This window comes from Dama dama, chromosome 33 (assembly GCF_033118175.1).
Source record: "Dama dama isolate Ldn47 chromosome 33, ASM3311817v1, whole genome shotgun sequence".
Taxonomy (NCBI): domain Eukaryota; kingdom Metazoa; phylum Chordata; class Mammalia; order Artiodactyla; family Cervidae; genus Dama; species Dama dama.
In genome coordinates, this window is record NC_083713.1 from 8696030 (window position 1) to 8712381 (window position 16352).

The following is a 16352-nucleotide window of genomic DNA, read 5'->3' on the forward strand; positions in this document are numbered from 1 at the left end:
CTGAACACAGTGGGTGATCTCAGTTCTGTCAGTCAGCCAGAGACAACATTGACTACAGGGAAAATGCCTTATCTATAAAACGTGAAAAATATTTTAGTGTTCCAGAAAAAATATCAGTTGAATATAGTTTAACATTTATGGCATTATAGATGTGAGAATGAGTTGGTTTCTCAAAACTGTTTTCTTTCTATTAAGCCCCGATTTGTCTCAAAGGTATTCTTTTAATTGCTAAATTTACGCAGCCGACGCATCCACTTTCAGGCAATTGTTCAGGGTTGGTGAGTCTCAGATTTTCATGTTCCGTGGAAACTCCCGGGGAGAGCACTGCAGGCGCAGCAGGTGCTGGACGTGCTCCGTGAGGAGTGGAGGCCGAGGCCGCCGGGGCCGTCCGAGTCCCTGTGGGTCACGCGGTGTCCTGGGCGTGCGGGGACACCCCCGGGCCTCACGTAGCTCCTGCTCTCAATGCTGTCTTTCCTCTTCCCCTTGGCGCCATCTCGCAGGGGAAGCCGAGTCAGCAGGCTTGCTGAGCTGTGTGTGTCCTGAGGCCTCCCCGTGGGACTCGGCCCCAGCTCCAGGCTCTGAGCCGCGCAGCGCTGCAGGGCTGGGGCCCGGTGCTGGTGAAGGGGAGCCCTGCGAACCCTCGTAGGAGGTGCTGGGCTGTGCGGACGGTCAGTCTCAGAAAACAAGGCCACACCTGTTGTCTGGGTGGTGCCCCGAGTGTGGCATTTGATGGGAAGAGGCTCACACAGCATCTCGTTAGGAAAGACAGCTTGACCGCGGTGCTCATGTTCTGCTTTAACGCGCCCGTTGTCATCCACAGACGGTGTGACTTTCTCTCGGGCCTGTCTGTTCCCCATAGAATTCACCGTATTTCTGAATGTCTTTCTCCCGTGACTCTAATTTTAAGGCGAGGAAGCATGCCACGTCACTTTACTGCTAGAGCAAGTGTTTTAATGAATTGCACTTGGGGACTCGGACTTGAATTTGATCCTCGAGGGGGCAGAGGAGAGCCCAGCTAAGTTGCCCTGCAGTGCGGCCCGAGCAGGGTCATCGCAGCATTCCGCAGAGCAGGCAGCCCCCCAGGCTCGTCTCTCAAGCCGTCTCTGTAAAGAGAGGTTTCAGCTGAGAGTGAGCCGGTGACAGCAGAGTGGTGCGATATCTTACAGCCGAGGAAATAAACTCCAGCAGAAGCCAGGCGAGTCTTCCGTTTGCTTCTGGATGGTGGTTGTGGTTGGGACGCCAACTCCAGGCATGTGGTATATGCCTCGTTCCCCTGGGATATGGGAATTTTAAAAGTTTGCCTTTTCAGAAACTCTCCTTGAGCTATTAAGGGGCTTCCCCAGTAGCTCTAACGGTAAAGCGTCACCTGCAATGTCAGAAACCTGGGTTTGATCCCTGGGTTGGGAAGATCCCCTGGAGAAGGACATGGTAACCCACTCTAGTACTCTTGCCTGTAAAATTCCATGGACAGAGGAGCCTTCTAGGCTACAGTCCGTAGGGTCGCAAAAAGTCGGACACAACTGAGAGAATTCACTTTCACTTTCACTATTGAGCTATTAAGACACACGTTGTTTTTTCGGGTATAATTATTCCTAGAAAATAGGATATTTACTATTCTAGGAAACCCAAGGTTGACTTAAAGGAAGAGTTACTTGAAATTTGATGTGAAACATTTGAGCTTGAAGCATACATAGACTTCACAGTCTTAAGTAAAGTCGCATGCTATCTGAGTGTCTTGTAAAGCTGCTGTGTTTCTTTAGGGAATTCCCTGGCAGTCCAATAGCTATGACTCTGTGCTTCCACTGCAGGGGTCTGGGGTTTGATCCCTGGTTGGAGAACGAGGGAACCGCAAGCCACACAGCACCCTAGCCAAGAGAATAACCAGGGTCTTAATGCAGCACACAGCTAATCAGCGGAACAGCGGCATGGGAGAGCAGCAGCCCCACCCAGCCGTCCCCTTGCTCACTGGGTGAGTTCTGTGTGGAAAGTCTGCGTTGCTCCGCGTGGGTCTGTTGTGCAATGCTGTGCATCCCAGAAGCTCTCTCAGGGCCAGGCTCCTCTGCTCAGGCCCTCCTGTGGTTTCCTCTTCTACATATCTGTCCTCACTGTTTAGAAAGGGGAGAGTGGATGTTTCTCCTTGACTACCCTCCTCCCTTGGATGTGCAGACTTCTGAACCTTTAAGGTTGGCAATAACTCTTTCCTCCTGGAAGGAGGTGATTCTGTAGGGAATTGCGGGGAGTCATTCAGCATTCCATGACTCAGGTGTTCTTTGTAAAATGTCTGAACTGTCATTAAGTAGATGGTTTAGAAGATTAACGGAAAATGAGGAGATACGTACTGTTTCACTGTTGCACATTCATAAAGAGAATAAATACCTAGGTTAACTTGTTTGATATCAGTGTGTAGTAGTGATTCTTGAATTTTGAATGTCTCGTTACTTGTGGGCACGAGCTGCTTCAGGAAGCCTGGAGACAAGGCTTGGCGTTTTGCACAATGGGAGGGGCCGGCTGCTGTGGTCTGGCGGGAGGTGTGTATGCGCCCCCACCCCATGCCCACCCCACCCCGTCCTGGGCTGGGAGCGTCAGTCCCTCCACAGCCACGCATAACCTCCTGCCTCGTGTCTCCCGTCCCCAGCTCTGGGTCGGGATGCCGGCCTGGTATGTGGCTGCTTGCCCAGCCAGCGTGAAGAACGACGCCATCATGTCCGCCCTGTTGGGCACAGGGATCCAGCGTGAGATCGGCATCAGCAACCGCTGCGCCAGCTGAAGCTGCGGCTGGCGATCCGGGAGATCACGTCCCTGAGCAGCCCCTCCGCCCCTCCCACGTCCAGAACCGTGCACCTGCCCCCTTCCGTAGGGAGAGCTCACCCCCTCCCCTCCGCGTTTGTATCGCTTCTGGGCTTTTCTATACAGACGTCCGCTGCTCCAGCTTAAAGTTCTAGCATTCAAAACCATGACAGCTTTTCATTGTGGCAGTTGTGTTGTTAAAAGATAGAGGATGGAATACTTCAGACAGATTATTTTTGTAACAGCTGGGCTGCAGTGGCATTGTAACAGAGAAATGGGTGTTTTTGAAAACATAAAAAAGGGAGTTTTGAAAATGTGAAAACTGTAACAAAAGGAAGTTTTTGAAAATGTATTAAAACACATGGAAATATAAATGTCAAGAAAGTGAAAGAGAAAAGGCTTAGCCCCCAGGCTGCATTGCTTTCCCCTCATTTGACTTGTCTGGCCTGTGCTCTTCAGCAGTTTCCTTTTTGGGAGCTGTAGACCCTGGGCTCTCGGGGTTTTAAGAGTCCGTACATCTGCCAGTTCACACCAAGTCGTGTCGTGTTCATCCAAGTTTCCTCCACGTGGGAAACCTTGAAAGTCCTGTAAGAGGGTCCTCCTCGTTGGAAAAGTTAAAGCAAATCTGGTGCAAACATGGCTTGCCGCCAGGAGATCAGCGCCGGCCAGCTCCTCATTTCTCGAGTGCGGACTGAGGACACAGCCCAGTCGCCAAGCTCGGTATGTCCACTCTGGAAAGGAACCCTGGTGAGGAGACGTGGCCTCCCAGACGTACCTGCCCTGAGGAGCTGCCCTGGCTCAGCTCACGATCATTGCACACGGAAAGCGTGAAGGCTTTCTCGTCCGTCTGGCCTCTAAGTGCGAGCGTGACGGTGGTGAGCTCACCCCGCACAGATGCGCTTGTTCTCAGCATATCTGCTCCGCTCTCTGTGCCCCGGAGGGCTCACCAGAGCCACCTTTTGAGAAATGGAGGTGCTGAGAGTTCCCCGGAGGTTTGATGAAGAGTCTCAGTAAAGGAGCTTCTTATGAGTTGAGTTTAACCGGCGGTGACCACAAGCAGCAGCCCCCGGGAGGAGGCTGCTCCCCGGGGATGGGGTACAGCAGCTCCCCAGGAGCCCGCCCGCCCCCTGGGGGCTCGGCTGTCTCAGCCGGCGATGCCGCGGGGTGCCGTTGCTGGAGCCCCCGCAGCTTCCTCTGATACAGAGAGACCCAGTCCCTGGCGGGCACCTGCTCAGGGCCGTGCCCCCAGAACCCAGAGCTGGCCGCTGTGCCCTGCCTGGGCAGGAGCCTTCTAAGCGCGCGGCGTTCACAGCTCCTGGAGAATGCTCCCTGCACTCAGCGGCGCCCCCGGGCGCTCTGTCCTCTCGCCGTCTCCCCTGGCTCAGGCGGTCAGCGCTGCAGGCGAAGCGCTGGGGCTCCCTCCTTGTGGCTGGGACCCAGTGTTAGGAGGGCAGGGTCGTTCCAGGAGCAGGCCTGGCATGTTCTCCCTGCGCTGATGATGGGGCGGTGGGGGCCGGCCTCTGCCCCCGCCCGCCCCTCCGCGCCCGGGCTCCCGGTTCTGCCACCTGTCCTCTCTGCCACTGCTGCCCTGGCCGGGGTGTGGCTGGTCCCGGGGCCCCCTAGACCTCAGGAAACGTCTGGTGAGCACAGGAGATGGAGGCACTCATGGCCACGCCGCCAACCGCCAGTCCCGCGCGCGCTGCTCTCCCTCCCCGGGCGGCCCCACCTCAGGGCGGCCGTTCTCGGCCTTTTGGTGGAAAACAAAAATGTCGTTTCACATTCCATTTGTTCTGGATCAGTGTCTCTCTTAGGTATTGGTTAAACATATGAATAATCCATATTTAATCTTACGTTGTGTTTGTTTCAGGAACTTGAAGTTGGTAGACTTGCTCCCTGTAGAACAGACTCGATGCCTGTCTCCCTTCTGGGACCGCGGTTGAGCCCTGGGGCCTAGTGTTCTCTTCTGTGGGTGTGCTTGCTGGGGTGGGGGTGGGGGGCGCTCTTTGCATGAGATGTTGGGATTGAGGCTTTTGCATGGCTGCTGCCTGCTGCTCTGACCCTGTGACGGTTGTCTCCAAGTTCGGTTGCCCCTCCCCTGCAGAGTGAAGGTGCTCCTGTCCCGCACTCACCAGTCCTAATCGTTCTGCTCTTTTGTATCCCTAACCAAGTAACATCAGGAGGATGAGGAGGGAAGCTGGGCTCAGGTTGGAGACTTTCTGTAATGTATTCTTCACTATATATATAGCAACAAAAAGAATGGGAGGGTGAGAATTTGTAATTTACTTTTCTTGATGTTTTCAACACCGTGATTTAGTCAGAATACTGGTAACGATTTGAAAGCATTAGCTGAAGCAAAGCAAAAGATTAAAGAGAACGTCTCATGGACAGTTTTGAACATCTCTGGTAGTTAATTCTCATGGACATAAATCTCTTTGATACACGTTCTTTCCTGCAAAGCCCTATGGCTTGGGCAGCTACTTGGGTGGTGTGTTTCAGTCCCCGGTGGGGTAGCGTCAGTTACGAGATCTGCTAATGAGAAAATCATGTTTAAATAAATTTCCAACACAAGAGTTGCCATAGAGACGCTGCCTCTGTCGGTATTTACCGTGGACTGTCCTAATCCTATGTGTTCCAAAGTCTTTCCTACTGATGGACTGCTCAGAAATTGAGCCTACTCTTGCTTAATGCACATGTTGAATTTTTAGGTCCCCAGTTGAACTCAAAAGCAAAAACTCTGTCACAACTGTTTTGCAACCTTGCTTTGAGACAGTTTGATTGAAAACAGTGATTTTCCTGCCTGTGACCCCACCGACTTTGTTCTGTGACACTCGACAAGTCGAAGTCTACCAGGTGTGGGCAGGAGTTTCCCTGAGGGGCTCCCTAGTGGCAGTGCTGTGTATGGACCCTGAAAGATACCTGTGTAACCAAAGAATCAAAGGAATTCTGAATCAGAGTTTTCCTGACCACAAGCTGAGAGGTGAAACACCCATTTCCCTCTATTTGTGCTTCAGAAGTAAAGCCAATTATATCACTTAACAGAAGAGCAAAGTGGCTATAATATGATTCTGTGAACTCCCCCTCCCCTTGATTCTGGGAGCCGTTATGGGGGGGTCCCGCCCGTGACAAAGTCATGAAGAAAATACTGGGCAGGCAAGGCCATCCGGGACCCCATCCGTGATGAGGTCACGAGGAAAACACCTGACAGGCAAGGCCGTCTAGGATAAGGGACCCTCCAGGTTGGCCTCGGCCTCTACCCTACCCTATATCCTCCCCCTTTATCTGCTGTTGTTCTTATTTGCCCTGCTGCAGATTCTTGTGTTGCCTGCCGAGAGCTCACCTGCTCTTCTTTCACTGAATAAAGACCAACTTAAAAGCTAATTAATAAATCTCCTGGACACTGGTACCCTATGAAGGGGCCAGGGATGAAGGAAATGCTTCAGTTCAGACCCTTTTGCTGGCATTCTGGCTTGTTTGATAAATGTGTGCTCTCATTGCACAAAATGCTCATGATTGTTCTAAACATCCTAAGCACAGTACACTAACAAAAGAAACTATTAAGCATAGGCCCCTTCGCGGGGTGAGAAAAGCTCCACAAATATTATAGCCACATATACACCTAATAGAAAATAGTTTAGATAGAGATTAGCTGGCGACTTCTTGCAGGTAATTAACTTTTAGACTAAGAGCCTATTTTGTGCCATATCTGCTGTTTTTGCAATCCTTTGCATTTCTGTTCTGTGAAAAATGTAATCCTATCTAGTTCCCATGGAGATGACACCTAATAGAAAGAAAATAGATTAACCACAAAAAAGACAGGGTCGGCTACTGAAGTTGCTTAAAGTTGCACCAGGTGCAAGCCATAAATTGTCAACAGATCTGAAAGCCAAAAGATATTATACATAGAGATTAACCATTAATAAGGCCCTAATAGGCACAGAGCCCTTTGGGGGGTGAAGAAGCCCTATTACAAAATACAAAAAATATTGTTTTAAAAGTGGTTATTAGATCAACGTTAGATTGATGTTAATGTGCTGAGGTTGTGCAGTAGAAACTATTGTTAATGTAGTTGCAGATCTAGTAAAATAAGAGTTTAGCCCTAGTGTAAAAACAATAAGATAATTGTTAATTTTAACCAAGAGCGCTAAACAGGGGCTGCCTCACCAGAGCCACAGAGTCTTTGTGTGTTAAACTTTTTAGATAAATTTAGCTGAGAATTTCTGCAAAAAGACTGACTTTTATGTTAACAAGATTGTATTTCTATTATGTTACAACTTGCTGTACCATGAGACTGCCAATTTTCTGTTTTCTGCTAACCTCAAGGCCAGAAGATAATGTACAAAAAAATCTATGGGAAAAGACTCTCATAAACAAAAAATATACAGAGCACACCTGGTTTCGTGAAGGACAAGCTGATGTTGTTAAACTAAGTCTGTATGCTTATCTGCCCCTTAGAAATGTACCAACTTAGGGTATAAAGGCTATGGTGAAAAATAAAGCAACTGCCAGACTCTGCCGCACCTTCCTGGTCTGGTCTCTCTCTCTCTCTCTCTCTCATTCGCCGACGCCGTTCATCCTGAGGGTTCCCCTCGATCCTGCTGGGGCTGGACCCCGGCACCTTGACTTAGGTATTCTGTGCCTCTGCTCCAGATAAATATCCTCATTAATTATTTAACCCAGTCAGTAATGACCATCAGTGAATTGAAAAGAGCGCATTTCACTGTTGCTTAAATACCAGTATATTTTACACTAAGAGGCAGAACTTTGCCTGCATCTTGGGAATTAAGCTGACATATAAATTAAGCTGAACGTTTGCTTTTTGCAATGGAAATCCAAACAAGGATGAGCCATGCCAACGACGCCAGAATTGCTAAGTTTTGGTCTTCAGCGTAAGCAAGAACCCCTTTCTGTGAAGCCGTCAAGGGCAGATGATGTAACGTGCATCTCCCCTGTGCTGGCACACAGTGACCTGCTCCTGAGCCAAAGGGAAGTTTGAGATGGCCTCGGGCTCTCCGGCAGAAGACATCAAGCTGTGGTCAGAGATTTTAATGTCTTAATTTAGCCAGTAGCGTCACCCAGGGGTCTACATGGGACTGTGCTATCCACTGGTGGTACCGGATTGAACGGGATCCGTGCCATCACTCTCACCTTGTTCAGAGTTCAGAAAACTGATTTGTGTTTGTGACCGTTTCAGTGATGGAAAAATAGACCCTACAGAGTCTCTTCTGTGCCAAATGTTCTCTTTTCCTGAGAGAGCCCTGTTGTGTGCATTTTTTCCACGGGCTGGGATGACAGCCCAGGAGATGTGGGTCTCCCTGGGACTGAGCCTGATCCTCCCAGGAACTTATATTATCGACCACTAAAATGTGAATAGACTATATAACGAGTGAACAAAAATGAGGAGGCTTCTCCTTCCATGGAATTCTCTATTTAGCAAAGTCTTTGCATTCTGTGTCTATTTAAAAATCCATAATCAACAAGTAAGAAAATAATACCACATATTCATGCTCTAAGTGTCAGGCTTATGAGATGAGAGTTGTAATTGAAAGAGTGAAAACACATGATACTGTGATGATGTAAAAATGTTTCATGTTTATCTCCACTCATGATTATTTATAGAAATGTATTTTCTAATAGAAAGTTTTTTTTTTTTTTCTATTAGAACTTGAGTGTTCTTGTTGGAGTTTTTATGATTCCTTCTAGCTTTTTTGGTGTAAATAGTAGATCAGAGGCCAATTTCTGAAACAATCCACGCTGGTAGTCAGGAAGTATTAGGTCCAAGAATTCCATAATGTACGGAATTCCTCAGCACATACCTTAGTCTTCTTGGACTGAAGAACGTCAAGTGCCTTCTTTGGTGTGTGTGTATATACATGTCAGGTGTCCACTGTCACTGTGCAGATCTTGCACATATTCCATTAGATCTATTCCTGAGGAGTTCATAGGTTTTGATGACATTATAATTAAGGGTATTCTTCAAAATTTCAATTTCTGGCTTATTTCTAGTATTTAGAAATAGAGTGCATTTTTACATGTTGACCTTGTATACTGCAACTTTGCTGAACTCACTTTCATGCTTGTAACTGTTTTGTCGATTCATTTTCCATGTTAATCATCATGTCATCAGCAAAGACAGTTGTATTGCTTTTTCAGTTCATGTGATTTCGATTTCTTTTTTCTTGTCTTGTTACAGTGGCTAGGAGTTCCAGTACAGAGTGGAATAAAAGACATAAGAGCAGACATCCTTGCTCTGTTCCTGATCTTTGGGAGAAAGCACCATATGATGTCAGCTCTACATGTTTCATAGATGCTATTCATGAGGTTGAGGCAGTTTTCTTCCGTTCCTAGATTGCTAAGACTTCCACATATCAGTGATGAATATTGTCAGATGCCTTTTCTCTATCTTTTAAGGTAATACTGTGGTTTTTATTTTCAGCCCATTGATGTGGTGGATTTCACTGATTTTTTCCAAATGTTGGCCTAATCTTATGTTCTTGGGATAAACCCTGCTTGTCATGATACCTTGTAGTTTTCAATGGTAACTGATTTCCTGATGAGTCTTTAAGGAATTTTGCATCTGTGTCTCAGAGGCATACTGATATTCTTGTAATATGTTTGTGTGGTTTTGGTATCAAGAGAATTCTGGCCTCAGAATGAGTTGGGTGTTATTTTTGTCACTATTTTGGAATAGTTTGTGTTAACTGGGATTTTCTTCATAGCTGTTTGTTAGGATTCACTGGTAAAGTCATTTAGGGTAGAGATTTTGTGTGTGTGGGTGTGTGGGTGGATAGGATTTCTAAGTACAGATTTGAGTTTTAATAGATCCAGGTCATCTGTTTCTTACTGAGTGGCTCTCATAGGTTGTGTCTTTCAAGAAAGTAGGGTATTTTATCTAAGCTGCCTAACATTGTTCACAGTTTGCCCTATCCTTCCAGTGTCTGTAGGATCTGTACTGATGCTCCCTCTGTGATTCTTGACATTGGTAGTTTATGTCTTCTCTTCTTTCTTCATCACTCTGCTTAGTCAGTTTTACGGATACTTCTGAAGAACCTGATTTTAGTTTCTTCATTTCGTTTTGTTTCTCTGGTTCCCATTTCATTGATTTTTGCTCTTTCTTTTTCTTCTTTCTGTGGATTTCATTTGTTCTTTTATTAGTTTTCTAAGATAGAGTCTTAGACTATTGATTCACAATCTTTCTTCATTTGTGTACGTATTTAACACTATCCGTTTCCCTCCAGGTACTGATTTAACCATGTCCTGTAGATTTTAGCATATTGTATATGCACTGTCATCCACTTCAAATTATTTCCCATTTCATTTGTGATTTCTTCTTTGCCACATGAATTCTTTAGACATATGCTAATTTCCTGATGTTTGGGAGATTCCTGGATATCAGGGGTTTTTTAATTTCTATTTTGATTCTGTTGAGATCAGAAAACATCCTTTGCATGATTTTAGTCACTTTAAGTATGCTGAGATTGGTCTGTCTTTTGCAGAATGTCCTGTGTCCCCTTGAAAAGAGTGTTATCGTGCTGCTGTTGGACGGAGTGCTCTATAAAGTGTCAGTGAGATCAGGTTGGGTGATAGTGCTGTTTAAGAGGGCTTCCCTGGTAGCTCAGATGGTAAAGAATCTGCCTGCAATGTGGGAGACCTGGGTTTGATCCTTGGGTTGGGAAGATCCCCTGGAGGAGCATTGGCAACCCACTCCAGTATTCTAGCCTGGAGAACTGTTTAAAAGCTTCTACATCCTCACTGACCTTGGATGGTTGTCTGCCTGGCTTCCCTGTTCAATCAGTTATTGAGTCACTGAGAGGAAGATTGAGGTCCCTGACTGTAATTGTGGGTTTGTCTATTTCTTCTTTCAGTCGAGTTTAGTTCTTGTATTCCTTATCTCTTCTTTTTAAACCTATTTTTAATTCACTTAACTGACTTTGAAATTAGCAGATGTTTTGCTAGAGAAATTTAGAAAACAAAGTGTTCAAACTAAAATTAAAGCCAGCCAGAGATGTTTTTAGTGAGTAGAGTTAGGTTGATCCTTCAAACTTGTTCATGAGTCATGGTCATTCTTTGTTGATATATTATTATATTACATATAAAAGCTATTTCAGAGAAGTAATGTGCAGTCAGTTACAGTTTTATCATGGTTTGGTCGATAGGTTAAATTTATTACCACAGATGAGTCATAGACTTTTAATGGTGTAGTTTCTTTGTCTAAAACTTTGCCAGCAAATTTAAAAGGTAGCAAATAAAAGATCAAATTATTTTGAAGTTATGAGCAACAATGTTGTCTTTAGCTTAGCCTTTGAGAATATGTAATTGTTTAAAAATCCATTTTTAAGATGACTTAAATGGCCCTTGTGACTGTTTCCATGGGGTTTTTTGTTGTTGTTGTTTTTCCTGAATTAACCATCCTTCGTTATTGAAAGCAGACCCTTGCATACAGGGACGTGAGCCTCGAGCGGATCGGCACCGAGTGACTGCCCAGCCTGGGCCTCCGGCAGTGCCGCAGCTACCTCATGGAGTGCCTTGTGGACACGCGGATGCTGGACCACTTGACCGAGAAAGACCTTTGCGGACAACTGAAAATGGTTGACAGTTTTCACAGGTCAGTCAGTGCAAGTAGTTCTTACTAGTTGGCTGAGAGACGTTTGCCTGTGGCCAGGTCTAACTTTTTTCTTTTTCTCTTGGAAACAGAAACAGTTTGCAGTGTGGAATTGTGTGCCTGTGAAGGTTGAATTATGACTGAAAAGAACTGGAAAGGAAAAGAGAAGAAAGCCAGAATGAACTAGCACAGAATGAAAGGCTAGTACAGTCCTATTTCTTGGTTCCCAGTGTATAAGCCGCCTCAGAGATTTCCTATTGGAAAGGAAAATTCAGGAAATGCTTTCCGAGGAGAAATCACACCTCGCATCATTACAGAGGAGGCAGATGGGAAGGAGTGTTTGAGATCGGCCTCTGTGGCCAGAGAACTTGTGCTCTGCCCTCGGGCTCACATCGCTCTGCAGGTTGTGTGTCTTGAGGGGAGAGCACTTCCCCACGACTCTGGAGATCTCCCTGTGACTGTGCCATGCGTCCTGTTCGACTCACAAATGCTGCTGCAGGCTGCAGATCACTCCAGAGCCGAGAAGGGCAGGGCCCGCTGTGCACGCCTGTGAGTGTGAAGAACACTGCTCTGGCCCCCCGTCAAAGGACGTGAGGAGGCAGCATGGTCCTGTGCCCAGGCCGGAGGGGGTGTCCTTGACGATGGAGTGGGAGCCTCTCCGCTGGGGCGGGAGGAAGGCGGAGGCACTTCAGTTGCCAGGCGGGTGGGGAGGCCGGAGGGGACGCGGGCTGTCCATGCGGGGTCTCCCTGGGGCAGTGCCTCGCTGTGCGCTTGTGGCTCTGAGCGCCTGAGTACAATGGAGCGATTCTCAATAAGGTGTTAGCTGTAGGGCTTCCCTGGTGGTCCAGCGGGTTAGAATCATCCGCCTGCTAATGCAGGGGACAATAGTTCGATCCCAGGCCTGGGAAGGCCCCATACGCCATGAGGTGACAAGCCCCCGTGCCCTCGAGCCTGGGTTCCACAACAAGAGAAGCCACTGCACTGTGAAGCCTGACCGTGATAACCGGAGAAAGTGTGCACACAGCACCAGAGACGCATCACAGCCGAAAATAAATAAAATAAAATTTCAAAACAGATATTCCCCATTAAACACAGGGTAAGACCTCCCCGAACATTCAGAAAATAGATCACTGATAGCAGTAACAGTAACAAAACTTACTGAACGAGGCCAGGTACCTTCATAGGTTCATTCACTTAATCCTTACTATCGCCCTGTGCATGTAAGTGCCGTTTTCATCTCCAGTTTTTACTAAGAAGGAAAGTAAAGATAAAAATACGGCTGGGGAGATGGTCCATTGAAAGCTCATCTTGGTGTGATTGAGTTCATTTGAGTCATTAGAAAACCTATTTAAATTTTGCTATTTAAGTTTTAGTCTCCCTCAAAGTTATTTTATATTGAAACGTTGGTTTCTGCTTAGGAATGGTGTCTGTGAGTTGTGTTTTGGGGAGCAACTGGATGGCCTTACCCTATTCCAGGCCCCGTGTGCTTGGGGGACTGTTTCATAAGTGTACTGAAAACACACAAAACATTAATTCCCCGTGACACACAACCGTGACTCGTTCAGCCCCACACTGTAGTTCTTCTCTTCACTGGATGTTAAGGAGACGTGAGTGTGACAAGGAGAATCGGACACCTGAAGAAGCATCCATGGGCTCTGTTCAGTGTGAGACAGGGCTGGTTACAGCTTGAAAATGTTTCCATGGCAAATGACAGTGTGTTGTATTATATAGCAAGATGTGATTTCTCCAAAGTGAGAGGTGAAACCTGCTAACTGTCAGGAGGAATGTCCACCCGGGCAACCAGGGTGGTCCAGTTAGGGTGCAGTCAGGGTCCTGGCACGCGTGTTACCCCACCCTTGCCACGCTCCTCTGGTCCCAGTTTGGGCAAATCAGTCACATGGTCATCACAAATGGGGTCAAATACACGTGGACAAAAGTGCAGTAGCAAACTCGGCCATTTAAAGGGCTGGTGGCTTTTTGTTTTTGTCCTTTGTTTTAAAATCTGTCTTGTTTTCTGCCCTGTAATTTCCAAGGATGATGATAACAGCTTGAGGAGGGCGCCTTCTTGGAGGAAAACATTCAGACCACAGGATGTCTGTGGCTCAGCTGCTGCGTGCGCAGAGTCTCTGCCCGCAAACCGCCAGGTCCCGTCCTTGCTGTCCCCACCCTCGGGCCCCTGCACGCTGTCAGTCGATGGGGCGAAGGAAGAAGGTGAGGCCGAGAGAGGTCCTCCCCCGAGTTCAGCCGGGCCGTAAGTACACCGGCTTGGCAGTTGTCCTTTCAAACCCAGCTCTGGTTTTCCCTCTGACGGCCTCCCTGCCGGAGAACGCTGCTCGTCCAGGCTGGGTGCCCGGGGCTGCTGTGTCCCCACTTGATGGCAAGACAGACGGCCAGACAGCCTGGGCCGGGGTCAGGCTCTGTGGCTCAGACGCCTTGTGCACGCGCCCCCCATGCCGCCAGGGTCCCGTCCGTGACAGCGGCGTCTCAGGGGCTCCTTTCTCCCCGGTTGGCGGTGCCGGCCACACTGGGGGATCCCAGAGGGAGTGTGCGCTCACCCCGAGGGAGCGGGGCCTGGAGGGTCTCTTTGGTGCCATTTTGTTCCTGTTATTAGCCCTTCCCACGAGTAGATTCATAAGCTTTGCTCTCACTTGCTCTGACAGAGCAAAGTGTTAAGCTGGGCACTTCGGTGAGGGGGCTTACAGGGAAGCAGCATCGTCTCTTCACCAGAACTCAATGACACGCTTCACCAGGGGTGGGGGAGACCCAGGGACGCTCTCCTGTTTTAAACGGCATTTTCCTTCCAAGGAGCATGCAGCTCATTTTTACAGATCTTAACTGCAGCTTAGCTTTAGTCGATTGAAGAGTCTTACTGCTTGCTTTTTTATTTTCCATTCTCCTCATTATAAATCCAACATTTCCCTGCCAGATGCACACGCTGGGATAGACATTAGAGTTTAGATAAATTAGAAAGAATCCTAGAAAGAGGTGTTGGGAATATAATATATGGCAGATGACCTTTTACAAACCCTGTGAGATAGGCAGGGTATAAACTGTGTAACTGGGTTGTTTTCAAGGCTTTTGAAGTCGCAGTGCAGCAGGCGTCCGGGGCGCTTAGAATCAGAGGGTTTAGATAGGTGGCCTGCTCCATCAGCAGCCCCCGCTGTCTTCAGCCCTCTCTGGAACCCTGGCCAGAGACTCATCAGATGTGTTCCTGAGGGGCCCAGGGGAAGACGGAAAATGTTGAATTGGGGGCAGCGGGTTTCTGCTAGGGGGTTATGGAGATTTCCTAGTCAACTTGGAGTTGGGGGTCGGGGCCGACCCATTGGGCCCTACAGCCTGTACTGTGATGAGAAAACAACATTAGTGGTGACATTTCCGAGGGAGGCTGAGACTGAGTTTCCGCTTTCTTAGATCAGCCCCGTGCTCTGCCCTCCCTGAAGCGGCCTGTGGAGAGCGGCATGGCCCCCAGGACAGCAGATCACGGGGCTCCAGGCCACGAGGGCCCGGCCACTGACCCACAAGTAGCTGGTCCCTTCCCACGTCCCGATCTCACAGATCCAGTCCAGAGGGCTGGAAGAGACGTCATGCATCCCTGTGAATCTGGAGGTCTAAGGAGAGGCTGGCAGCTGGTCACGTGCAGTGGCTGTCCCCATGTCGGCGCTTCTGTCATCGAATGTGCCGTTGCTGCTCTAGTGTGACCGCCCCCACCCCCACCCCGGGTGGCAGGGACCCCCATGTGGCAGCCCCCAGGCTCGCTCTCTCTGGATCATCCACCCTCTAGAAGTTTCCCCAGACCCTGAGTAGGAGTGGGCGCTGCTGCGGGAGTGAGTGTGTGTGTCCTCCAGCCCGTGTGATGTTCCACGACTGACCGCACTCTGGGTTTACACGCTTCCTCCCGCGCTCCTGGGACCCGGCAGCGTGGCGGGAACGCAGAGGCTGGACTCCGCCACAGTCAGGACTCACTCCTGCTGAGCTTCGGGGTGAGCACAGGCCGGCCTGGTCCCGAGGGGGCACGGAGGCCACGCCCTGGGAGTGGAGGGTCGGCGGGTCTCCGGAGGTCGGCCCTGGAGAGCCCTCAGCGGCAGAGAACGTGACCTTGGCGCCCCGCTGCCGCAGGAGTGGTCAGACCACGGCCCGAGGCTCCCTAGCGTCCCTGGGCACGGGTGTCCCTCCCACCGCGGCAGTGCAATCTTTAATCTGTTACTACTTGTTATATGGACCTGAAGAGATTTCATTACAGGGTTTTTCATTAGTGAAAAATTCATGCATACCAGAGAGAAAATATTTTAGAATTTAATGTTTCTTATCTTTATGTAAACTTATGACTTCATTTAGATAGATACTTATTCTTGTATATTCAGGCTATAAATATCCTTTCAGATCAATTCATCTTCTGATACCTGATTTTAGTCTTTCAAATGAATGTACTGTACTGCTTGTCTGTATAAAGCCTATGAACAAACATAGGGCTTTTGTAAATGATGCATTTATTGTCATTATTCTTGTTTGATTTTTAAATGATAAACCATGAGAGAAGGGGTTTTCCTGCGATTGTAAAACCATCATGACACGGTGTGCATTATCCTTCCAGAATGTAACCAAGCTCTCCAACAATCACTCTGAAATGAGCAAACTTAATTTCAACCAATGGTCGCATTTTAACGACTGACCTAAACTGTACTTTTTCCAGCAAGAAATGCTTTTTGTCTGCAGCGTGAAGTGATGTAAAAGTACGGGTGTTGAGTGTGAGCTTCTACTGAAATCTGGGCTGAAAGTATGACTAGAAGAAGCCTATGACAATCTCTCCCACAACCTGGCCTCTGTGGACCCGGATCCCTCCTCTCCACTGAGACTCTTCCGGGACCAATCGCGATGCCCTGCGCCCGCTGCGGAGCCGATGTGCTGGATGGTGAAGGAGCCACATCCCCGACAGACAGACAGCATGATGCAGCTCTGACAAAGGCCT

At 48.3% G+C, this 16352-nt stretch overlaps 1 protein-coding gene across 1 annotated transcript in view; it reads left to right on the forward strand.

Annotated features, from left to right (window-relative positions):
- The window catches only part of LOC133050744 (uncharacterized), a 57710-nt gene extending 42230 nt beyond the window's left edge, over window positions 1–15480 (forward strand). Inside the window, 12 exon segments of the mRNA XM_061134999.1 lie at window positions 2439–2485; window positions 2487–2528; window positions 2636–2747; window positions 2750–2835; window positions 4411–4470; window positions 4965–4991; window positions 11214–11389; window positions 11479–11590; window positions 13531–13597; window positions 13728–13973; window positions 14798–14907; window positions 15304–15480. Of these exon segments, the coding sequence (XP_060990982.1) occupies window positions 2439–2485; window positions 2487–2528; window positions 2636–2747; window positions 2750–2835; window positions 4411–4470; window positions 4965–4991; window positions 11214–11389; window positions 11479–11590; window positions 13531–13597; window positions 13728–13973; window positions 14798–14907; window positions 15304–15480 (1262 nt within the window).
- The last annotated feature ends 872 nt before the right edge of the window (window positions 15481–16352 follow it).